Source organism: Mercurialis annua, linkage group LG1-X (genome assembly GCF_937616625.2).
Source record: "Mercurialis annua linkage group LG1-X, ddMerAnnu1.2, whole genome shotgun sequence".
Taxonomy (NCBI): Eukaryota; Viridiplantae; Streptophyta; class Magnoliopsida; order Malpighiales; family Euphorbiaceae; genus Mercurialis; species Mercurialis annua.
In genome coordinates, this window is record NC_065570.1 from 67,602,941 (window position 1) to 67,629,014 (window position 26,074).

The 26,074-nt window shown below is 31.1% G+C and overlaps 2 protein-coding genes and 1 non-coding gene across 6 annotated transcripts; all 3 read right to left on the reverse strand.

Moving 5' to 3' along the window:
* Nucleotides 1-1,677: 1,677 nt before the first annotated feature.
* LOC126665372 (protein MULTIPOLAR SPINDLE 1) lies at nt 1,678-16,864 on the reverse strand. Of its 4 annotated transcripts, none has more exons than XM_050358151.1 (11): nt 15,118-15,392; nt 14,946-15,003; nt 14,710-14,850; nt 14,558-14,614; nt 14,394-14,473; nt 14,248-14,302; nt 13,300-13,413; nt 12,976-13,165; nt 12,317-12,387; nt 11,835-12,049; nt 1,678-2,062 (listed from the first exon to the last, which is right to left on the reverse strand). In XM_050358151.1, exons 1-10 carry the CDS (start codon nt 15,313-15,315, stop codon nt 11,865-11,867), a joined length of 1,149 nt encoding a protein of 382 aa, XP_050214108.1. In that variant the 5' UTR covers nt 15,316-15,392; the 3' UTR covers nt 1,678-2,062; nt 11,835-11,864. The 4 variants fall into 4 exon arrangements, with proteins under 4 accessions (XP_050214108.1, XP_050214106.1, XP_050214107.1 ...); XM_050358149.2 differs by lacking the exon at nt 1,678-2,062 and adding an exon at nt 9,398-9,809; XM_050358150.2 differs by lacking the exon at nt 1,678-2,062 and adding an exon at nt 9,398-10,572.
* Nucleotides 16,865-17,054: 190 nt separating this feature from the next.
* Nucleotides 17,055-22,972, reverse strand: LOC126665371 (eukaryotic translation initiation factor). Its single transcript, XM_050358148.2, has 9 exons — nt 22,535-22,972; nt 21,566-21,655; nt 21,087-21,182; nt 20,642-20,851; nt 19,943-20,040; nt 19,350-19,437; nt 18,914-19,264; nt 18,569-18,811; nt 17,055-18,490 (listed from the first exon to the last, which is right to left on the reverse strand). The coding sequence occupies exons 1-9, from the start codon at nt 22,709-22,711 to the stop codon at nt 17,450-17,452; spliced, it is 2,394 nt and encodes a 797-aa protein (XP_050214105.1). The 5' UTR covers nt 22,712-22,972; the 3' UTR covers nt 17,055-17,449.
* LOC126666411 (small nucleolar RNA snoR103) lies at nt 22,085-22,197 on the reverse strand. Its single transcript, XR_007637912.1, has one exon. It is a non-coding gene; the product is annotated as a small nucleolar RNA snoR103 (small nucleolar RNA).
* Nucleotides 22,973-26,074: the final 3,102 nt, after the last annotated feature.

Below are 26,074 nucleotides of genomic sequence, written 5' to 3' on the forward strand. Positions count from 1 at the left end.
TTCGTTGATTATACTCAGAAAAACATTTATGAAATCTTAATTTTTGTTCAAAATCAAAAGATTCCGATATTGAAAATTTCCAATACTTATTACTTGTAAAATAAATTTAAATACATTATTTAAAGCAACATCAAAGATTAAAAGCAGGCAACAAACCCGGTTATTTAGATGTATTATTGTTGATCTTCCATGTTTGGTACAGTAAAGTTGATGGCGGTGGCCGGAGGGAGATTAATGCAAAGGCGGTTATTCAGAAGTATTGTTGTTTGATCTTCGATGTTTGGTACAGTAAAGTTGATCTCCCCCTGTAGAAGATATTTCCAAGGCGGGCGGTTACAAAAATTTATTCAAGATGATTTAAATCAACTAATAAAAAACAATTTAAAGGATAACATATGAAAAGTAAAAGTTAAGAAATCAAATCTGTTTTCTGGTCTCTTTTTCTTCTTCCTCATGATGTACTTTGGAAGATATTAAATTAAAGAAAGTGTTTTTGCTTCTTGCAGTTTAATGGCTGCACGACAGTTTTCAGCCTGTTGAAACCTAAACAAATACGCCAAAATGAATCTGTTGGTCGCATCGATTAATTACCAACAGCACAATCTTCCTTGCCTCCCTAAATTTTTCATTTGTCTTCTTCCCAACAATTTTTTGATTGTTCACGATTTGGTCTGGAACCGCCTATGAATACTATTCCTCTCCAAGACACAGTGACAAAATCATTAGTTCATTATATACAATAAGCAAGTTTTGATTATGAGTTTTGTATTAGAAATAATTATGATTTGAAACATTTAATTAATGCAGGACTATAAAATTAGATTTGTAAAAAAGAGAAAAAAATTACTTATCTTTGTCATAGTTGTAGAAGATTTGCAGACTGAAAATTGTTAAAGCGTTCGACTATGATAATTCCGTTGATATTGGGGGAGTAACATGTCGAAGAGCCATCTCTCAATATTTTTGATTCTTTAGTTTAGTTAATTGGTTTGATGTTAATTTACGCACATCTCTAATCACTGGTATATAGATGGTTCCCACACTACCAGAATTTACTGGATTTTGGATGGATTTTTTTCATTGGGAAATACAACAATTACATGGAGAAATACATTTGTTGGTGAGAAATATTTGCATGAACTTAGTTCGCCACGTAGGATTATGAACCATCCATTTATCGTGTGACATGTGGTAACAATAAATGTATTAACCAGTTAATAAATATCAGATTGATTGCCTATATTTTAATGTGAATTAATGTGATATTTATTGATTAGTTAATACATTTATTGTTGCCACGTGTCACACGATAAATCGATGGTTCATAATACTAAATGGTATCTAGGTTCACCTAAGAATTTTTCATTGTTGATAGTGACTTTTGTTGTCTTTTCGAGATATTAATTATAATTAATGAGGGTGTTGTTTATTACTTAGAGTAAGATAAATATATAACGTCTATAATTTAGGATAAAAAATTTAAATAGTGCCTATCAATTTGAGACAAAAGGAGTAATATATTTGATTTTTCATTCATTATATCAAAAAGATGCAAATGCTATATAAGTTGGTGACCATTTAGAATATATAATTTCTAGCATTTATACAATTTGAACTGCAGCTCGTTGATTATATTAATAAGCAGAATCTTGCTTTATGATAAAGTAAAATTAGGAATTAATTTTAAGAAGAAAATTATTATTACGTACAAACATACAAACAAACTCCAGAGACTTCAATTAATGTTAAACAGAGTAGAATTTCAACCCAAATAGTAAAACGCATGTGTAAGTGCTACTAAGAGAAGAGTAGAGGATTTCAAGAATGAAGAGGTTGCTCCATTTTTAGATTTAGTGCGTGGACGATCGTAGCATATCTCCACCACCATAAACTCCTTTTCCAGCCCTTTCAATACTCTTTATTTTAACATCATGCATTTCCTCTATTGTTTTCCGAACGCCTTTCGCGTTCGATTCAACGGTTGATTGATCATGCACTTCCCCAAGTGTTCTCCGATTGACGACATTTCTGTTTGATTCAACGGTTGATTGATCATGCACACCTGCAAACATGGAGCATGAACTTTTTTGTATATCAGTTTAACTCAAGATTAAGGTCGGCCTGGCTAGTTCATATATATTTCACATAGCAACGGAACCAGAAAATAAAGAGAGAATAATGAGAAAGGATGGTTGATAATTAAAGGAGATATATAAGACAATTAAAAAGAGAAAATAACGTCCGCCGGAAATGATAGGTGAATAATTGATAACTTGCGGCCGTTAATTTGTTTTCTTAGTTCTACTCATGTTTTCCGATTTATCCGATGGAGTTAAATTTGAAAGGGAAATGAATTGTTGCTAAATTTAATGACCTAATATACATATATAAGCACTAATAGATCCTCAATTGGAGGTAAACGGAAACAAAATGAAAATGAAACACTTACTCATAAATAAGTTTACCCTAGTGCTTAGTGGGTTGTGGTGAGTAAGAGCAGTTTCACATGCATAGTATGAAAGAGCCTGGCAACAAATTAGGACAGGCCATGCCAGCAGGATTTCTCTCTTCATATTAACAATTTTTGAGGAATCAGAAAGCCGATTTCAAGTAAATGTTAGAGACTCAAATTGAACTAAATATAGTGAATATGTTCTCTTCATTTTAAAGGTAGAGAACTCATTGAGAAAGTAAGAAAAGGGGTGCCGTAATAAACAAAGGAACAAAAGATAAAGAAAACTATATTAAATTATGTTTGGTTTATGAAATAAGTGCGGAATAGAATAGCTATTCTATATATAAATTGACTATGATACTTTAGTCAATGGAATTGTTAATAGAATAGTTATTCTGTAAAATTGTTATTTTATAATTTTGTTGAATAAGTATACTTCTTAAAAAGTAATGAATAGGTACTTCATTATTTATGGAATATCTATTCTATTCCATGTTATTTTATTCCACAAAACAAACATAGATTTGGTGATTAAAAAAAGGCACGATAAAAAATGAGTAAAATAAAAAACGCACTTATATATAACCGTTTAAAATTTTGCATTTTGTAAAAGATATTCGTTCTGGAGATCGGTTTGGGTTAAAACATTTAAACATATCGTCTTATATATAGTTGAAGCATATCCATATATGACTAAACTTTGCACCAAATAAAAAGAAAAATAATATTAAAATATGAAAACTAATCTCTTTATCCTTCATTTCCCGTTAGAAAAGTGAGGATGTGATGTTGGAGGTGCTACGATCAGTGACGTTCTTTAGTTATAAAATGCAAAAAAGCTAAATGTTTATACTTTCATATAAGACAATAAAACATCAAGCATATATACTGTACCCAAAGATTTATCTTTGCCGATTATTTTATTTAAAAGGAATATATTAATTGATATTATGCAGTCTTTTCATTCTTTTTAGGCTAAATATATAACTTTCTTTTTCACTCGTAAGAATTGAATCGTCCAGCATTATTTACTTTTTAAACATGAAAAAGGAAAAAGGAAATTTTGCAATCTCAAATCATATCAGGTAAAGTAAATATGGGTCATCCAAATTCAAACTTTTTTTCTTTCTAAGTTTCAAGGTGGTTTATTAGGTTAAACTTAGAGTCATAAATGATGGATATCGGACCTTATGGTCCGAAACATGAACAATCATTAGACCATTAAAGAATCAGGACAAGTTCCTTTAGGGTATAAGGACTCGAACACAGAGAATTCTCCTACGATAAAGCACAATCTTATCATGACTCCAGCAGGTATTGCCCGATCTATCTCTATATAAAGAGCTCGACATATGTTTTCGTTATTTGTTATTCTACACAAAAGATCCTTAAGTTATGATATCCTCCTCAAAAGACTGATTTAAGCATCATAGTATTCATCAAACCACCACTGTCCGATTAATAGTCTGTCCATTTTGTTTTCAAGTCTCTCTCAAGAAGTTAGGCTCCGATGTTGTCTGGGTAAAAGTATTTCAAATAAATTTTATTAAACTCAACCATGAGTTCTAACGAGACTAATCAATCGTGGGATAAGAAAACCGTTGATCTGATCTTGAGGAAGAACACCGGCCAAGACTCGCTACCACTAACACTGCCAACATGCATTGGACTGACTTGACAGGAAATACGCTCATCATGGTGAATTCAAGTATTGATACTAATGTCAATATTCATACTCCTGATCATATAACTCAACAAGTCAGAAATTTCTATCCAATCGGCTTTTCATCCCTTGATGGGTTTGCAGAAAGCAAATCGATGATGTGTTCCTGCCGTTATATCATTCATACCCTCTTGATAACGGCCATAAAATTGTTCTAAAGGCAAAGAAGCTGGAGGCGCTACACAAATACATGTAGCCAATACTTAGATAGAAGTATATCTAAAATCTTTAATAATAAAATAATTACTTTTTTTAGATCCTTATAAAATAACTAGTTTTGCATTACGTGCTATGCACGTGACTCGTAATGTGACTCTTCAATTTAAATATTAAATAATTTCATCATAATTATACCAATATATTTTATTTAAAATTAATATTAAATCAGTTAGAAATTTTATTATAAATAATTATAATACTTCAATTTGTTGATAATTAATTTTTATTTAATTATTATATTTTTTATATTATTAATATTAAATTAGTTAGAGTTTTTATTCAATTGTAAAATATCTTTATGAGTTTGATTAAAACTGTTAATTATACTAATATTTTAAATAGTAGTAATTGTATGTTATATAATTGAATTCATTATAATTAAACTGAAATATATAAAAATTATTATCAATGTTAAATTAAATTAGTTAGAGTTTTTATTGCAATAAAAAATATCTTATGAAAGCATATACTATTTTAACCATATACCAATAAATAATAAAAAACACTAAAATAATTATTTATTTATTATTATAGATATCTATCTATACTATATATAAAAGTACGGATGGGGGGGGGGGGGACAGGCACATTTACCAAATAGCCCTTTCTGACTTATAATATAATGTAGGTTTTATAGTCATTAACTAATTATTAATTACAAACTAAAATATTTAACTAATAAATAGAATGTAATTAGAATTTGAATTTGATTTGCACTATGATTCAAAGAATCTGAGTTGAAAAAGGAACTGAAGAGTTGGACTTCAAATTAACTTATCTTTGCTGACTAATCGTAGTTTATTATATTAAGATGTTTTTGTTTATACAAATTTACTTTCATGTTCTTTTTATTTACCTTTTTTTGTTATCTAATATAATTTTCTACTTAATAATCTATTAAAAAATTAAATTAATTAATTTTCAATACCAACTAAATTAAACTACCTCCAATATAATTATAATACACACAATTTTATAATTACGTTAATGTCTTTTTTATCTTATAAAATATAATTATTAATTAAAAAAATATTATTAGAGTTAGAATATTAACTAAAATAAACTACTTATAATATTATGTTAAGATAATTGTCTAGAATACTAATTAAAATAGACTATTTTAAATAACTAATTATTGTTATTTTAATTATTATCTATCTAATTATCTAAAATTACTAATATTTTAAATATTATTTGATAATTTGACGAGTCACACTACGAGTCACGTGTGAAACACGTTAAGCGACACTAGTTATTATAAATGTGTATATTGTTTCATCCGTAATTATATATATTAGTATAGATATAATAGTAATTTATTAAATTTATAGTATCAAGTAATAATTTTAAAGTACCACTAAAAGACATTAAGCATGAAAAAGGTGTTCGCAAGAAACTAACTTACACACGTTATATAGGTAATTAATAGGCTATGCATATATGTAATATGTTGGTAAGTATGTTGGTAAGTATTTATATATAGCTCTATAATCGTAGATGTAAAATTAGTTTAATAGATTAAATTTTTTGATATCTTATTCAAACCAAACTCATTGTTTCCTGATTTCAATTGTATAATCTTCTACAATTAGAATTCGGATTACGAATTAAGACATGAATCCCTTATTCAAATCAAATTCTAATTGTAATTTAACAATTACAAAAAATTTATAATATATTCGGTTATTAAATTTTTTTCTTTTGATTTTATAATAACCATAGTTCAATAATTAACTTAATTTTATTAATAATATCTTTAAAAATAATAAGATAGAATTTAAATAATAATATATTGACCAAATATAGTATTTTAATTTTTTAGTTTTATCAAACTAAAAGATAGGTATTCCTACTAATTTGGAGACAATTTAGCTATTTTTTACATACTAAAAATTAAATTGGAGATAATTTAGCTACCTATTCTATTTAGGACTTTAATTACAATAGTGATTAAATAAATAACTAATTAGTTAATGACTATAAAACCTTTATTTAGTAGTAAACTGAAAAGGATTATTCAGTAAATTTGCCTGTCCCCCCCCCCCCCCATCCGTGCTTTTATATATAGTATAGTATAGATTACTTTATTTGTATATTTAAATATTAGGCTTAATTACTTAAAAAAAACCCCACCTTTAATCTTTATTTCGTTTATACCCTGACCTAGAAAAACTGTCACATATACCCTTGACGTTGTTATTATGTTTCGCCTCTACCCTCGAGGTATTAAATTGCCCTCTTTTCATTTGAAAATGAGTTTAAAATAATCCTTCATTTTTAGCATATATTCTAATTACACGTCAATGTTATTAATTATACAAAAACACATTCTTCTTTCAAAAATTCAACTAATAATAATAATTTAATTTATATTAACTATCAATAATTTGTTAAAAATAAAAAACCGTAAATTTTTTTACATCAGACTAATTAATTTCAACCTAATACCGTACTTTAATTTTAAAATCCATTTTCAATTTTTTTTTTTTTTAAAAATAGCTCCTCTTTCATGGGAGGAGGAGCTTTTCTTCCTTCCATGGAAGGAAGGAGCTCGCAGCTCCTTCCTCCATGAGGAAGGAGGACGCTGCTCCTTCCTCAAGATCTGCTCCTTCCTCACATGGAGGAAGGAGCAGTGCGAGCTCCTTCCTCACATGGAGGAAGGAGCAGTGCGAGCTCCTTCCTCACATGGAGGAAGGAGCAGCTCCTTCCTCCATGGATGGAGGAGTTCATGGAGGAAGGAGCTTATTTCCGTAAAAATAAAAAAAAATATTAGCGGTTTTTTAAATAGGAGTACGGTTATAAGTAGGACTTAATAAAAATATTTTATTTTATTTATTTATTTTATTTAAATTAAAAAAAATTAATTAATTTTAGGATTTATTTGAACGTTTTTAAAGATGAAGTATTAGTTTGTACATTTTTTAATAGAAAAAGGTATAAAATAACCCTTAAATTTAGTTGTTTTTAATAAATCATCTTTTTTTTGAAATTTGGGGTAGAGGCGAAATATAATTACAACGTCAAGGGTATATGTGACAGTTTTTCTAGATCAGGGTATAAAGGAAATAAAGATTAAAGGTGGGGTTTTTTTAAGTAATTAAGCCTAAATATTATAATAAAAACATAGTATTTTTTTAATTATAATAATAAAAAATTTATTATTTCCTTATCCTAATAGAATTCTATCTACTATTTCTTTATTCTAATAGGATTCTTTCTTTATTAATGAAATAAATATTTAATTGTAAATTAAATAATAATTAATTATGATAATTGATTGAATATGATAAAATCCCACATCGCTGAGGAAAAAAAGCACTCACACGACAGCCTAAAAATACAGGGCCAAGAGCCACTCTCAGGGTACGTATTGTTATCAAAATCGTACGATTCGCGATTCGAATCGTACGATTCGATTCGATTCACCCCCAAATCGATTCGAATCTCTGAGTGAATCTAAAATTAAACTGAATTTATGCCGAATCTACCAAATCTATAGTGAATCTTACTGAATCTACGATTCATGCGATTCACTACGATTCCTCAAATTAAACAAAAAAATCATATACCATAAATTAAAAGAGAAAACAAGAACATTTTAATAAATACAAAGAATTTTAAAGTGACTTATCACTTACTCTCTTAACTCAAGATAACCCTTTCAAATAAAAACACTAGAGAAACGCTAATTTGTTTGTCAAACACTTTTACTACAATTATTTTAATTTTATTTGTTAAGACTTTCATGTGTTAAATAATTGTATAGTTCATTTTTTTAGAAATATATAAAAGTTTACATATATTTTATGCAAGTAAATATTTTTTATATAGTATTAAAAACATAAACCGAATCTTACGATTCGATTCGATTCCCGATTCTCGATTCTCTAATCAAGCATTTCGATTTTCGATTCGAATCTCGATTTGACAACTATTTCCATACACAATTAATATGCCAATTATATCCTTAAAGACTTGAGCATCGGAGTGGACTCGGGATCCCAGCCCAAGATCCATCATCTCTTTTGTCTTACAGGAAGAACCGAACGATCAGTTATTCAACAAATTGCTCACCCGTTTCTGGATCCATTAATAATGTTCTGATTTTGGCAAAAAAAAATTAATCAATTTAATTGTTCTATTTTTTTAGTGGATTTTATAAATTAACTTTGTAATTAGAGAAATCCAATTTTCAAAATTTTCTAATATTAAAAAAAAAATCAAAAAATAACATTAGAATCTAATTCTAAATTCTCTAACTTTTTCAGTGGTTAAAGAAAAAAAACGAGTTTAAAGCTAAAAATTACTGGAAAAATCAAATAAACTTTATAGGTATTGCATTGAAATGAAAGATTGAAAAAAAATGGCTAAATTGCAACGAAATGTTGAAATTAGAACATTATTTTAAAACTTAAAAAGTTTGGTTAAAATTGCAACAATCCATAACTATTTGAATTTATTTTACTATTAGGCCACCTATAAATAAAAGAGAACTGTGCATATTGATTTTTTCGTTGGTGACTATTATTTGGCATATGGAATAACAATTACCTCAAAATTATGACCAGTAACTTCCAGTAATAATTGTTAATATTTGGGTTGTCCCTACTATTTGGATGCAAACACATTTGTAATAATCTTCATAATCATATATAAAAACATGGGTTAAATGCAAATTCATACACCAACTTTGACCTAATTTGCAATTACAACATAAACTTTAAAACTTGGCAATGTCAGTAACCAACTTTACACTTTTGGCAAATCGGTACACCAAACTCAAAAAACACTAACGTGGACATTGTAATAAACCGCCATTTGTCGTTTTATGATTGGTCGGTGTACCAATTTGCCAAGAGATGAAAGTTGGTTACCGACATTGCCAAGTTTAAAAGTTTATGTTGTAATTGCAAATTAGGTCAAAGTTGGTGTATGAATTTGCATTTAACCCTAAAAACATTACAATATCTCATCTCCGTGCATTATAATACACAGAAATTAATAAGCAAACATCTTAGGATCCTACGACTCGACTAAATATATTAAGATAACTAGCTCATCAAATTTGAATATTGATGTTTCATCATCACCATTCAAATGAACAATTTCCAGCATTAAACCAAGAGCAAGAGGAAGGAGCCAAAACAACCTAGAGCAGAAAAATACCAAGAAAAAGAGAGCAAACAATAGCAGAACCAACTACATTGAAAGAAGACAGTTGAGTACGAATTGCCGATGATTTTCGAGGAATAAAACGACGACCACGTCTTCTGATGTGAACCCCGAGTGTTTTTGTATTAAGTGAACTGAAATCATTTTCTGCCATTTCTCCCTCCCTGTGAAGGGAGGTAAGAGTGGCAGCTTTGACGTTAAATTGGTTGGGAACATTTTGTTCAGCTGAACTTGGAAGAGCTTGAGACAGAAAAAGGAGGATGATGAGAATGAAAGGTAATAGATATCTATTGTAAGCCATGTCTCCTGAGGAGACAGAGTAGAGAATGATATTTTAACCAGTAGTTGAGGTTGGGTCAGTATAAATACTGGTTAGCAGGAGAAAAAGTTTCTTAAACTCGGTAATTTGTTCTTTAAAAATAAAAGGCTTAAAGACTATTTATATCTAAACATTTATGTTCATCATCAATTACAACCTAATATTTTATTTTTTGCAATTTTATCCCAATTTAAAAGATTTGTTACAGTTATTGTCTCAATTTGTATTTGGAACAAAAAAAGTTACTTACGTATCAAGAGTAATAGGCGATAAGTTTTGTGTCTTTACGTATCTTTAGACTTGTCTAGCTGGGATCTACATGTATTGCCACTTAAAGATTTTTCTACATAAACACAATTTTTTTTGATAATCGGAGAGGACGAGCGCTTGTGGGAGTATTTGAACCCACGACCTAGCAGTTTGTTGTCTAGCGCTAATACCATTTGAGCTATAGCTCATTGGTTTAGGACATAATTGCAACAAGTTTTCCAAATTATGTCAATTATAAAAAAAATAGAAGATTTAGTTGTAGTTGATAATGAAAGTTTGAGCTTTAATAGTGTTTAGGCCAAAGTTAAACAAGTTGACAGCAACAGGCTCACAGGCTGGACAAGTCCGTTTGCAGTAATCAAAGAACATATGTATTGCATGTGCATAATCTGAGGAAATACCACAAGAAGGATTCTGCCAGCCATAGACCAAAGGTTTACTTTCGGAAAAATGATAGTGAGCATATATATAAAAGAATTAACTCCTTTTTTCTCCTATGTACTTTAAAAGAAGAAGAATGACACTTATTCTTCCAAATAAATATATATGACCATAAATGCATCTAGATCATAAAAATTTGAAACTGAAAAAATTAGAAAATAATATTTTCTTAGCAAAAGGAATATTAGTTTGCCATCCCAAAATACAAGAGAAAGAGAGATTCTGTAGCCCCAAGTCAAAAATATCAATCAAAAGAATATTTTATAAAACGTCCAAGCGAAACAAATGATACGAAGTAAACAGGATGTCAATATCAAATATTGAGAAATAAGGCAATGCTTGTCAAAAGAAAACAAAAGGAAGATACTTGGCTTTTCTACAATTACTTTATTTTTTTGCCTATGAGCTTTTGTAGTTTTAAAAAAGAGAAATTAATTATTAATTAATTAATAAAATGTATGAAGGTTGAACCACATTTGTTTTTGAGGATCAAACCTAATCAGCATTCAATCTGCGGTCGAACCGATTGAACCAACCGTTTCAGTCAAGATTTTAAAATAGTAGTTGAAATTAAGATCCAACAATATCAATTTATCAAAGGTTCTATTAGATCTTAAAAATAAAAATTAATTATGAAAAAATTGATATAATGAAACGAACTGTTAAAAATATAATAGTATAAGTTTTGATTCAATATGTGCGTCATTTATCATTTATTGACTGGCTCTCTTTTTTATTTAAAAAATTTGGAGCTATATAATTTATTTTTTGCTAAAATTTTACCATAGTGTTATTTTTATAAAAATATTAAAGTTTCTAATTAAATATTGTTAAATTTAAAAGTTGGTGCTAAGATTGAAGGATATGCAGAAGTTCTGGATTAATTTTGTTTTAAATTTTGTTGAAACAAAATTTGGTGCTAAAATTGAAAGACATGTGAAAGTTCAAGATTATTTTGATAATTAGGCCTTGTTTCTGTGTAATTTGTTAATTTCATTATTGGATACACATGATAATAATTCATCAATAGTGATTAAAAAAAAGTAATGTAGAAAGCATCGGGATACTTAATTCAGATTTCATGAAATCTTTTGGACTAATCGTGCCGTTGATTACTGATCTTTGAAACATAAAAGCCTTGCAAAAGTATATGCCTAGAATCTATTTGCTCATTTTAAATTCTAGAATGAATTGCAAATATATTATAGCCTTTAGTAACTACAAACAGAAATTACCTGTAGGCATGCTGTATCTCAGCATTCTAGTCAGCACAACAGAGTATCAAGAATATCTTGGTTAAGTTTCTGGAATGATGGAACCTGGTACACTTGTTTAGCCAGTTGGCCCGTGATGCGATCCATGTATAATGCATAAAGCCCATTTCTGCTTTCCAGAAGTCCTAATCCTTTTCGAGCATGAAGTAGGGTTATCATCCACTCTTCAAATAGTACTGCGGTATCATTATAACATAATCATTTTTGTGATTTTCCGTGCAAACTAATCAAAGCGGCATGATTAAAATGACAAGTGATGATAACTAAGGTGGTGTTAGATTTAATCTAGAATAGTAAAGAAAGCAACAAATCTCTATTCTAATGAATATCAGATTTTTTTACTACAGGAACAGCTTGAAACGGCTATATTATAATGAGAATAATGCATATTAATTTCTGTAATAGGCTAACCCGCATGATTATGATATGGACAAGATCAATACCATTATCAAATCCTTCATCCTTTGACCAAGCCATCAAGTAATCTGATACCAAAAACTCAATAAGCTGAATCCTGTCATGCCAGTAAGATAATTACAATATATGATCAGGTCAGTACACTCTGAAAAGACCAAAGGAATATGAGTATATTCTATTATTATTAGCCCTACAATAAAACTAAGTTTTCCACTGCAGTTCACGGTTCACCTAAAGAAAACGTGCATTGGACTGCATTAAGATATCAGTCATCTGGAAAGACATTGGACTGCATTAAGAAATCTAAACGTAAACTTGGTCAAAACTTATATTTAGTTGGATATAAGGGAATTTGGCTGCGTATAAATATGTCGAAACGCGTGTCATTGAACTCGATAAAGATATAAGGGACTTCTAGCACACAACAAAACCAAAGGACATTTCCATCGACATAAGGTTTCCACCAATGAAGAAATTGCATGTGCTCAAATACAGTTTCATATGATGAGACTAATTCGAATGTCACACAAAGGAAATAATGCCAAATTTGTATCTACTGATTGTATATTATTCAAAAGCAAAAAGATAACGGCATTCAATCTTTAAAGAAATCATACTTTGATGAAGAGATTACTATTAAGGACGGGAAAGATAAAGTTTATAAATGATACCATTTAGCACTTACATAATATACAAACACCTATGTAAGTTTGGAAAAGCTTCATCAAATGGATCCATGAAGAGCAAATTCTCTGCCACTACAGAAATTCTTTGCGAAACTGAAATTAGTGCACGTTGCCCAATGTAGGCTTCACTTCCAAGTTTGCGAATTAAGTGTTGAATATGGAACTGGGTATCGGTGTCAGTAAGTGACCCTGTAACAGCATATCAACTGCTGAATAGAAGTAACTTTTTGAGAGTGAAAAATTGCTGATCATAGTATAAATACAGGTTTCTTCCACAGATTGAAAAAGATTTAAAATAGATATGATTTCCAATCAGTACTTACCATCTCCCTGTGAAGAGGAACACATCCTTCTAATCAACCGCATAATCAAGCTGTTAACAATTTCTTCAGTGAAGTCCGTGTATTTTCCTCTTGATTGCAGGTTCCGCAATGATGCTGCAAAATTAGATGGCAGGTGAAAACTGAGAGAAGTCATTTTAAAATGTGCAATAAGGCGATGTTTTCTAAACTGACATATGAAGGAGAAAATAAACCTAACCAAGAAAGCACCAATGAATAAAAACTTATCACTAAAATAAACCTAACCAAGAAAGCACCAATGAATAAAAACTTATCACTAAAGCAAGTGAATAGGACATCATAACAAAATGAAAGAGTATCTTGTTCAAACTACATGGCATCTTGCAATCAATCTATCATAGACATCAACTGTTCACTAACAATCTTGCAGGTATTCTAATTTAAACCTGACTATAAAGTTTATAGTTTGTTGTCACATAATTCTAAGTTAGTTTGTGAATCTACTCCTAAGATGGTCAAATCCTGGTAAACCCTACAATCTCCTCCTCCATTTCTCATCCATTACCTCTTTCTACAACTTGCATTTTCTGTTTATTATCTGGCACAAGTCATTTGCAATTAAATAAAGGAGGTGAACATTCAGCATGTCGTCATCCATAAAATCATATGCAAATAGCATAGGTTAAAACTACAACAAAGTAAAGGAACATAAAGCAGCTACCCATGTCATGAATGTTACCATCAGAGTGCAGCACTATCTTAGAAAGACTGGAAAACCAAAACCATCACTTAAAAAACCATATAATCGCTAGTTTAAATTGGAAATCTATGTTCTCGCCAAAAAGAAAAGGTTGAGATTCCATCATAGTTTTCCAAGGTAAACAATTTTCTTACATTCCTAGCACCATGGCTAAGAATGATAATCAATTCAGTCATCCAACAGGTATGGATAATGGTGGTTGTTGTTACCTAAAATGAAATCTACAGCTTGATGCGACCAGTTTGCAAAATTAGCATCTGGCACCTGCAAAAGGAAAAAAAGAACACAGTACAAACATTAAAATCCATTGGAAATATGGAAAATGCTATAACAAAAACATATCAAGAGAATTTACAGGAGAAGTAGAGTCATAAAGCTCCACAAGAAAATCAACAGAAGCCCTAAGTTGCTCTGCTTCATCTTCACCATTCAAATCTGTGTTCAAAACAGCTTTGACTCGTTAAGTAAAGATTATAGCTAACCGAGGCAAATAGAGATATAATGAGGTTTTCATTATACCTGAAAATAGCTTTCGCTGTTTGGAACCGTCTGTTCTCTTCCTTTCTCTCAATCGCACTGAAAAGGAAAGAAAGAAAGGGAAACAAAATAATTACAGTTAAATAAATTTAAATTAACTAAATAATCAAATAAAAAACAAGCTAGAACGAGACCTTGTCTGAGGAATCTACGGCGAAGAACGTCGCTAAATCTATGATGAGAGGCATCATCAGAGATAATTTTCCCCAAATTATCAAAGAAATAACACTTGCACGAAGCGGCTCCTTGTGGAAATATATCGGAATGCGAAGCATCTAACGAAATTATACACAAAATAAGTTGATAATTTCTAAAATAAAACAGATAAATCATAATTTATAGAGAAAATTACTGAAAAATAAACAAAAACCTTGAGCTTCCTTGAGATCTTCTCTAACACGGTGAAGCTCTTGCTTCCGTTCCTTAGCCTGAAGAATTACATCATAAAAAAAAACACTACTTCGTTAATCGATGCTTTGGCTGAAACGACATAAGTAAAGCATGCAAAACGACAATTTCGTCCGGAAAGTGAAGAAATAGACCTTTCGCTTCCAGCGAAGGGCGGCGTCAGAGTGAGGAGCAGGCTGCTGCCTTTGGAGAAGTTTTGATCGGAGAAGAGAAATGGCTACTGCCAGCTTTAACGACTGATCGGAATTGCCCCCTGGCAAAGATGCTCTAGAGACAGTAGCAGTACTGGTGATGTTTGCTGTTTTTTGTTGATTGATTGTATTTGTGGCCATCCTACAAAAAGTGTTTGTTATTGGCGCCAAACAAATTATGTTATTGCCAATTTTTTACACTTTTACTTTCTGTTTCTTAATTCTTATAATTTCTTTCTTACTTCTTATTTATAGTATTGATTTACGATAAATTTTGGTATGTGCGATAACAACATTTTTTCCCAATAAACTCTAGTTTAAAATTACTAAATTTAAAAATAAATGATTGATAGTTTTTCATTAATAGTTAAAATCAAATTAATCTTAAATTAAGTTGTTTTGGATGTAATAATTTAATAAAAAGTTAATATATTATAAATTAAAAACTCAAAAAATTTAAAAGTTATGAATTTAAATGAAGTTTCACATTAAAAAAAATAGTTTAGAAATAATAAAAAATTAAATAATCTAAAAAACATGATTTTTATCATAAAAAATTAAAAAGTAACTTATTTAAATACATCTTCAATACACAGCGGATAAAAAAAACTTTCAGGTGCTTGGTGGAATTTTTTAGAAACATATTTTTAATAATTTTGACAAATTTTAGGCTTTTTTGTTATTTTTCTTTCAAAATTCACAAGAATAATATTTTTAGAGATAATAATTTCTATGATAAAAAAAATAAAAATAAGTTATTTATACAAACTAAAAACTAATCAAAATTATTTATTAATAATGACTTTTAAAAATTAAATAAATATTTAATTCAATTTGAAAAACTAATGAGAATTATCTATTAATAATAATTTTTAGAAATTAAATAAGTGTTTTATTTAAATTTAGAACTCATGAAATCGTTCATTTGGTTTAAGTATTTTAATCTAGTTGAGAAACAAATGAGAATTATCTATTATGAAAAGATATAAATAGAAACCAAGTCGAGACACGAGCTGCGATGTGTGGTTCAAACCTGAGACCGCAATCCGCACATTGCGTGGTGACATGTTACATGACATGAAGAGCGCAGGGCAAATTCATCTCAAACCAGGTTTGGTCTTTTTTCTCACCCTTCAAAGTAAAGAATGATGGCTCATGGTTAACCTCCATAACAGTTAGAACATACCTCACGAGATCGATATGCCGGCTCCTCTTCAGTACAAGTTGCTGATTACTATGGAAAGAACATGAGTGCTAGGTCGTTTGATGCTAATTTCATGAGCAAAAGTTTTTGGTGATGCCACAGCGTTTTAAGCCAGATGCCATATACCCAAAGCCGAACATGTTCAGCGATGGATCAGATGGAAAGCTCCTTTTATTGATCGGGTGAAGCTTAATTCATATGGAGGGAGAAATACTAACACACGCCTTGCTATCAGGCAGGCTCATCAAATCTCATTTTGGTCGGTGGCTTAAGGTAATCACAAGTTCACAACAAATTTGGGGCTTACAGTATCCACAACAAATTTGGGGCTTACAGTATCCACAGCTTTGGATCTCATTCATGGTTTGCTTATGGCTAAGGTTGAAAGGAGATTCAAACAATGGTTCGCAAGGCTAGTAGGGCGGCTGATAGAATGGATACTCCATGCCTTTCCAGCAGCTTGGGTTGTCATGTTTGACAAACCCTACCCCAGAAATATCAGACATTCTCTCATCAATATATCTCTGACACTCTCCGTATTTTTGCCTACTTTGTATTTAAAAGAATCATTGATCAGCCATATGGCCCATATTTAAACATCACAACAACAAAAGGATGTCCCTAATCAAATAAAAATCAAATGCTAAGCAGCAAAGAGAACTATGATTCACTAGAATTAAAGAAAAAAATGTAGGATTCATAAGCAGAATCAACAAGTTTCAACAATAAACTATAAATTACTCAAAAAAGTCGATCAAAACTAAACAAATACAAAACAGCCGGATCCCTTCAAAGGGCCGCTCTTCTACCTAAGCACATAATTAACCACGCTCGAGAACAAAATCATGGCATTATGGTTTTAATTTCTTTGCTCAATAACACACATATGACTCAGAAAACAATGACCTTGTTCTTGGCGGTTCCACCTTATCAAATAATACAAGTTTTGCTCACCTCAAAAGGTTTTCGACAGGGCATTCTAATTCCATGGAAAGAAAAAAAAACATAGAAAGCACAGAAGTTCATGTGGATTCAATACAGATGCTGAAATACTGACCAATGCATTGCTTATTAAAGCAAACTCTTGCAAGCCTCGATATCAGACGCCTGTGATTCTAATACAACTTGGGCATTCGGGCTATCGCTAATAGTCCTCATTGCAGCATCAAATACAGCTTTCTGATACATATCGTCTTCCATCTTCTTAAGGACTTCTCTCACCACTTTAAAGTCCACTCCTCCAGCCAAAATTAGTTTCCCTACTATTTCACCAAAATTGTTGGGTGCTTTTGGCAGATCAATGCCAATATCATCTAACATCGAGCCATAGAGCAAGCACCCAGTCCCCAAGTCTTTAGCTGTGAAAATCTTGTGGGAAAGTAAATACTCCAGCAGCTTGGCAACTGGCTCAACGCAGGGTGGGTTTTCCTCTAAACCGAGGAAGATGGCTTCCTTAACAACTTCAGGGTAATACACCGGAGACTTCAGTTCTTCCACGCACTGCAATGCTTCATCCAGCATTCGGACATTGAAATATTCCTTCAACAGTGAAACAGTTTTTCTTTTAAGTTCTTCAGGATTAAAGCTTGCAGCTGACACAACTGGTTTCTCAGTAACTGGTGGTATATAAGGAGCAGGTGCTGTTTTAGTAGGTGCAATGACTTGTGCAGGAGGCTCTGTAGCCAAACTGATGTTAGATGGGCGAGAAGGACTAGCACTTCCCTGCAGAAGGGCACTACTTTTTCCACCTATGAAGCCACCAGTACCTTGAGGTAACAGTCTTGTGTTCACAGAAGATGTCTTGTTGAATGCTGGTGATGGGACGCGTCCTGTAGTCTGCATAGTACTTGAAGAGTCACCCCTCGGCATTGAACGGGTCCTAGGTACTTCCCAATTGTCATTATCGATTCCAGGCATCCCAGGCATCCTCCTATTTCCTGGCATGCCAGGCATCATACCCCCTGTGCCTGGTCGGTTGATGGGAAAGCCCCCAGGGCCAGCAGCTCCTGAAGCAGCACCTCTACTAGTTCTAATACTTGAAGCGGCACCAGGACGCAATCCAAGATTCTTTTCTGCCTCCGAATGTATCTCAGTGATGGTTTTGGCTTTAACCTGCAATTGTGAAGGTATGAGCACAACTGATATATAGCATTAAATTAATAAATTAAAATAGAAGGAATGGATGCCCACCTCTTCACGTCTAGGAACCCACTTATTTGAACGCATTTCAAGAACGTCACGAATCATGAACCTTAATCGAGGAGCTAGCTGAGGGTTCGATGACAGTTCCTTCAGTCGACTAAAGTACATATCATTTATACGCTGTGACTTCAAACTCTCATCAAGCTGCTTCCCTATAGTGTTGAAGAACTGACATATGGCTTCAACATTTTCTTCCGCGGGACAAACTTTGTTATCAGATCCCAAAAGCTCCTGTTGGTAAAGCAATATTTAATCAAACAAATATAAATAAAAGATAAATGATACATCTTCATGATTCAGCTATAATATAAATATTAAATTTTAAACATTAACCTTGACAATGTGGTGAACAATCTTCTCAGGAACCATCTTCTGCTTCAGAAGCTCTCCAATCAAGCGAATGTTTCCAAGGGTGCGAATCTTGGCCAATCTTTCCTTATCCCTACGTTCGAGCTCCTGCTCTGGAGATGTCATCTGCGACACTTCTTCCCTGAGTTTATCAGCACCTTCAAATGCCTCCTGACAATTATTCAGAAGGACTCGCTTGAATGTTATCTCTTTCCCACCTGGTTCCTCTGCTGGGAATGGGGGAAGCTTTTCATTAAGATCAGAACATAGCTGCGCATACATGGGACAAAAAGTGGGCTCCAGAACAGCCTTCTCAAATATAAGCTGTATCACACCCTGTATAACAAGTAACTCATGAGTTTATCTGGCAACTGCAAGAAATTTGAAAAAGACAAACACATACAGAAACAGATAAAACAACCTTTAAGATGTCAGCTGATGTAATACCAGAGTCAATAAGTTGACCCCTAAGAAGATCAAACTTCTCAGGTGTAAGCTTGTTCAGTATACTGTAAAAGAAGAAATCAGTTCCCAGAAATAATCAATTGTATTCAAGAAAAGGATTGCATCAGGTACATCTATTGTAGGTACTAACTAAACAACAAAAGGACATAAAGCAAATATAGCCAGCAAGGACAAAAAGGGTAAAATCCCAACTGAATTAGTACCATATTTAGCAAGACAGATATATGTAGAGATAATTTCTCAAAATATAGTTGTTAAAGCCAGACATACATGGTTGTTATCCATAACTTTTATCTAATATACAAAAGAAAATGTTAAAAGCAAGAAATGAAATAAGAGAACGATCTGCTTAATAAGAAAAGAATAATAAAAAAAAAGATAAGCAGTAGATCATGCACAAACGTTCTTTCTAACAAACGAATATGACATTTAAAGGACCATCAGATAGCAAATACATAGAGGAAGAAGTCCATAAATAATGAATATAATCATCCAATCCATGCTCTATGATGTAAAAAGTCATATTTTACAATTCTTGCAACAATTTACCCTTTTATAGTCTTCAAGACACGGCCCTTCTCAGAAAGGTTCCCCCTTCTAGCTGACCATGGTACCTCAGCCTTGACTAAAGCTGGAGCAGGACCCCCCTGGTATCAATAACATGAATATGCAAATTATTCCTTTTAAAGTAGAGTTAGCTAATGAAGAATGAGCAGACATGTTTGAAAGATGAGTAAAATTAAAGTATAATTCAGATAATGTTCCAAACTTTGCATCATCTGAACTTCTGTATTAGCTAAAATTTAAAGAAAGTATCACAAGCAATGCCCTAAGAGACAACCAAGAATTTCAAGGCACCAAAACATTTAAAATTTAAACCAGGGGAAGTGAAAGGCAGCATTTTTACAAATGGCGCTTTTTATTAAAAGCAGAAGCTAACAATAGAGATGAACTTATATCACAAAAACTACGTTTTCCGAGATGATGATTTATAGATCTTAAATGCTCATGCTCAAAATAAAATTATGTGCAATGTCCCAGTGACATACTGAAAAAAGAGCTGAACATGTGAATTTCTCGTCTTTGTTAGTATAATTTACAAGAAAAACATTAGAATATTAGCAGAAGATAAAACTCACATGATTAGATTATTAGATTATTATTACACAGTAGTTTCATAATACTCTATTGCATATGAACAACCAAATGATCAAAAACTGTAGAAATCAAGTAGGCAATTTGAATTACCGATTGACTGGGAGATATTTGGGCTCTTGAAAATTGGGAGTTGGATTCTGTCTGTCTCGAGTCATATCGCCCGCTGGGGTCTCTGTTTTCTCTGGTTTCACGGAGGGAATCCCAGGACCGCTCCTCTCCATAAGGAGACAATTGGGCAGAACGCCCGCGCCAGTCACGATTATCTGGTTCTGAATAGCGATTCTGAGGCTGATTTGGTTGCTGATTGGAAAAAGAAGAGATCATTACTCTAACAGCTGGGAACTTAAATGTAAAAGTTTACAAAAATACAATAATGACAATCTCACTTACCACCAATCTAAAAACCATGACATGGCATTTGATACATAAAACAATATCTGGAAGATATATAACTTATTGTCTAATCATATTAAATGTTTTCCTAGATAAAGACGGATATAGAAAATATGTCGACAAGAAAGTAATCAGAACTCACATTGCTTTCCCCACGACTCCAGCTTTGATCTTCGCCAAGAAGCTCAGCTTCAAATTCTTGTTTGATTTTTAAAATTTCATCAGAGATCACAACAGCCTAGAAGACAACAATGGGCACAAGGACATGATCAGACAGTAAGATGATAAATGAACATAACAGCACTAACTTTAACCTCCAGAAAGATGCTATATGTTCAATAAACTTAAACAGCATAGAACACATCACTTATGATACTGGACCCTCAAGTGAAATAGAAAAGAAAAAGGTAAACATGCAGAGCATACTATCATGCAAAAACAAAGTATTTCTTAGGGAAGAGGGTCCAGGACAATAAAAATGGTGAGTAGCTCAATTGTGGTTTGCTGATGCATTGCATAGATTTAGCTATGAGAACATCGAGAAGCAAAGAAGACCCTAGAAGTATATTATCACCGTGTCATTTTTTCAGACATACAATACAACAAAAATACAAATGGTACCTCTTCAATCTTCAAGAGCTCTCCGATCTTCAAGAGCTGGTCTCTGGTGTACTGCACTCTATCATGAACCTCAAACCTTGCGTCTCCAGTCTAACAACAAAACAGATGATCAGAAGTGCATTTCAGCAATAAACAAATAATTGATGTTCGCAAAAGCAATAAGCATAAAATGAACAAACTTCAATAATAGCAGAGTCAAACTAGATCGTGAACTAAAAATATTTTCGATGACTTCATCTTGTCAATTGACTCCATCTTGTCAATTAGACTGCATCTTCAAAGAACTGCTAAAGTACACTATTGAAGATAACAGAACTGATATAGTCTACTTCGCAGAGAGCCAGAGACCACCCAATAAAACTTCAAAATAAATTAAATCCTTTTCCTTTAAATTAGTAGAACCACAAACATATCCCTTAATTGAATCATACACGCCGAGCACCATACAGAAAATTCCTCCAAAACGATATCTTTTACTGTTATTCTGTCAACAATGTAACACCCATCAACAAATATCAAAAATATAAGTAGGTTCCTTTATGGGCAAACTGTAACTCACTAGATGCCCACCTAAAGCCTACTACATATAATTTGCTATTGGTCCATATTTACTGCAGGAACACATACTAAGTGGCCAGCCAAGAATTAGGACCTTATCTACTTCTTACATCAAAGACCGAAACTTTATATAGCTTAATCATAATATCCACATAATTAGAGACTTCGCAGCCCAAAAGACGCCCCAATTGAGCTACACCCAGCTGGTTATTGACATAGCTTTAGAACAAGAAATTCCAAGAATTTTAAAAGCATACAGATACTAAATCAAGAATTACCATCACAATACAACCAGTATCAGATCCAATATTATTCAAAGGGCAAACCGGGAGCTTATCCGATAACAATATCTTAGCCAACAATCAAATGTAAATGTGCAAACAAATCCAGATCCGGAATATTTAGATATACCTTCAACGGAGCAGCGCCATGAGAACGGAAATCGCCAAAAGAGATTGAATTATTATTATTGTTATTAGTATTAGAAGAGGAGTCTAATAAGCGTGGATTAAAGAGTCTGCTGCCACTGCTGCTTCCTCGACCACCGCCAGGTCTCAAGCTCAACACCGTCTGATCACCTTGCTGCATACCTCGATCTTTCTTACAAGATTGAATCTCCGCCGTCCAAATCCAAGAAAACAAAGAATTCTAATAGATTCAGCTTTAGAATAACAAAGCTGAATCGATATAAGGAAAACTAAATAGTCTCAATATAATCAAAAATTAATATTGATAAATTCAGGGATTGATAAATGAAAGATAGGTTATTTTTAGAGAGAGGCTTCTTTAGTTTCTCTCTCTTCTGTTTGAGAAACAGAGAAGAGAAAATTAAAGAAGAGGAGGAAGAAGAAGAAAAAGTATTTGAGGCCAAATACAAACCCTACTTTAGCTTTGTGCTGTGTATATTACTTTATTGTCCTTTGGCGTTACATAAATTCTGTTGTCTTCATATTTCTAATATAATATCCTTCCTTCTTCCCCTTTTGGATTATTATTTATATTTTATTGCAAGGGAACTGCTATTTATAAATATAAATCATTTTTAGTTTTTTTTCCTTTGTTATATTAGATTTAGAAGCTTTATAGCAAAATTTTCCTCTTTCATATGATGCGGTATGCTAAATGAGGGTTTATTTATAATTCTAATGATATTAGGATTCGAACAATCATCATTGCATATGGAATAGAGAAATTTGATTCTAATATAGTCCTTTAAATAAAAATAATTCAAAAATTATTATAATTCAAAAAATAGCTATTTAACTCATAGGTTAGTTAGTAAAATGTATTCTCCTGACTTAAGTGAATGTCGCGGGTTCAAATCATACTTGTGCATCTTGCTATCTAAAATTTAGGATTAGGGCTTGCTTCCCACAAAAGATTTACATGGTTCGAATGAAAATTAATCCGTGTGTATTAAGTTTAAAAGTGTCATTTCATAATTGATATCTATTTAGAATACCTCATGTACTATATACCAAAAAAAACACAGTTAAGATACAATTATATTATAATTAGTTTTTGAGATAAACTCATTTTGCTATCATATAATTTCAATTTTTGATATAAATGGTCCTATGAAAATTATTTTCATTATAAAATGTCACCCGGTATGAAATGTTAGTAAAAAATGACCAATTTTATGGTAAACCGTACATTTTCTAACAAAACATACTTGATTGATATAAAATAAGGTCGGTAAACGAACAAATAAGTGATCTTTCCGAAAATGTTAGTCGTTCAATTTATTTCAGTCCAAATATGAATACAAAATATAAAACTACATACATGATAAACTATTAACTTCTATTTTTTCAAAATTATCACAAAATAATATAATTTATTATTATATTTTCATACTTATATTTAGATTTAGATTTAGATTATATTAAACCAAAAACAAAGTGGAGCGATTAAATTTCCCTTTACTTTTATCAATTAAGTAAATTAACTAATATTATTAATGAAATTGAACATGTGCCAAAAGACCATTTTATGATGTAAAAAATTGTACATGTCTCTTTATGTCCAAAGTTGAAACCACATAGTAGTTAACAGAATTTAATCCTTAATTTATACTTTTCTTTTTTAAGTTTGAAGACCGCCTTAAACATCAAAATAATTATCGGATTATCAAAATACTCTTTATAGTGCATGAAGTTAGGTTTTATCATCAATTAAAAAAATGGAAATTTTAAATTTGAGTGTTAATTATAATAAATTATAAATAAAATATTATTGTTGTTGTTATTATTATTACTTTAGGCTTAATTACTTAGAAACACCTCACCTTATAATTTTTTTTCGTTTATACCCTGACCTAGAAAAATTTTCAATTGTACCCTATTTTGGGTTTTTCGTTTTCATCTCTACCCTGAAGCACTAAGTTAATATTTTTTCATCTAAAAAAAAAGTTAAAATAGTCCTTCATTTTTAACCTATATTCTAATTAAACATAAATATTATTAATTTTATAAAAACACCATCTCTTTAAAAAAATCAACTAATTATAAAAAATTAAAAAATTCCGAAAAAACCGTCGTCCGCCGCCGCCGCGTGTTCCTCCATGGAAGGAGGAACATGAAGGAGGAGCTGCTGCTCCTCCTTTTTCAGAAGGGGGACTGCGGCTCCGGCGGAGGTGTCCAAAAATAAAAAAAAATGTTTAAATTTAGTGACGGATCAGAGAAGTATGATGGTAGATCGAAAGGTTTGTTTAATAATTTAATTTTTCAATAAATTTTTAAAAACAATTAATTATGTGGACTTATTTAAACTTTTTTAAAGTTGAAGGACTTATTTGTATTTTTTTAAATAAGAAAAAATATGGTAAAATCCTTCTATTTAATTGTTATTAACGTTTTTATCCTTAAAATATTTAAATTATCAATTGTACCCTTAGTTGGGGTAGAGTTGAAAACGAAAAACTCAAAATAGGGTACAATTTAAAATTTTCCTATATCGGGGTATAAACAAAAAAAAATTACAATGTGGGGTGTTTTTAAGTAATTAGGTCATTACTTTACTATATTTCAAATGTTTGTTTTAAACTATAAATTATCATATACTATACAAATAAAATATGAAAAGTTTATAGCTAAATCTTGTTAGTAAATGTTTTAATAATGAAATCCATAAGTATATTTTTCATAACACTTAAAAAGTTTAATTATCATCCCATTTAGCTTTATATCTAATATTTTATTTAATATATTTGTTTATTGGCTATTTACATAAATACATATACTATGTGAAGTGTTTACTTAACTTATTATATTGTATTTTTTTATCAAATTCTCCTTTTAATTATAAATAGACATTAACTGGAGCAAATATGTATTCAGAGATGGCTTAGTTATACTAATTTTTAAATAGTGCAAACCTTACACCTTTGCAATTTTTATCAGTTATGATAATTTTTTTAAAAATTTACAAATATAACCCGTTTGAAAAAATTATATTCCTTTTATAGCCAAATTCGAAATAAATCAATTTTTTGCCAACATGACAGCCATATATATATATATTAGATTTAATCACAATAAAATATCAAACATTTGCGTGTGGTGTCATAATATTAAAAAGGTATAATCACAATAAAAAAAAAAACAATTCAAAAATAGATATAAAAAGAATATAATTTGTTAAAATGAGTTTTTTTTTTTTGCAAATTTTAAAAGACTAGTTTTGCGTTACGTGCTATGCACGTGGCTCGTAACGTAACTCGTCAATAAACATATTAGTAAATTTATTCGGTTATTAAATTTTTTTCCATGCTGAATTTATTCTTCTTTTGGTTTTATAATAACCAGAATTAAATAATTAACTTAATTTTATTAATAATATCTTTAAAAATAATAAGATATAAATTTAAATAATAATATATTGACCAAATACAGTATTTTAATTTTGTAGTTAAATCAAACTAAAAGATAGGTATTTCTAATAATTTGA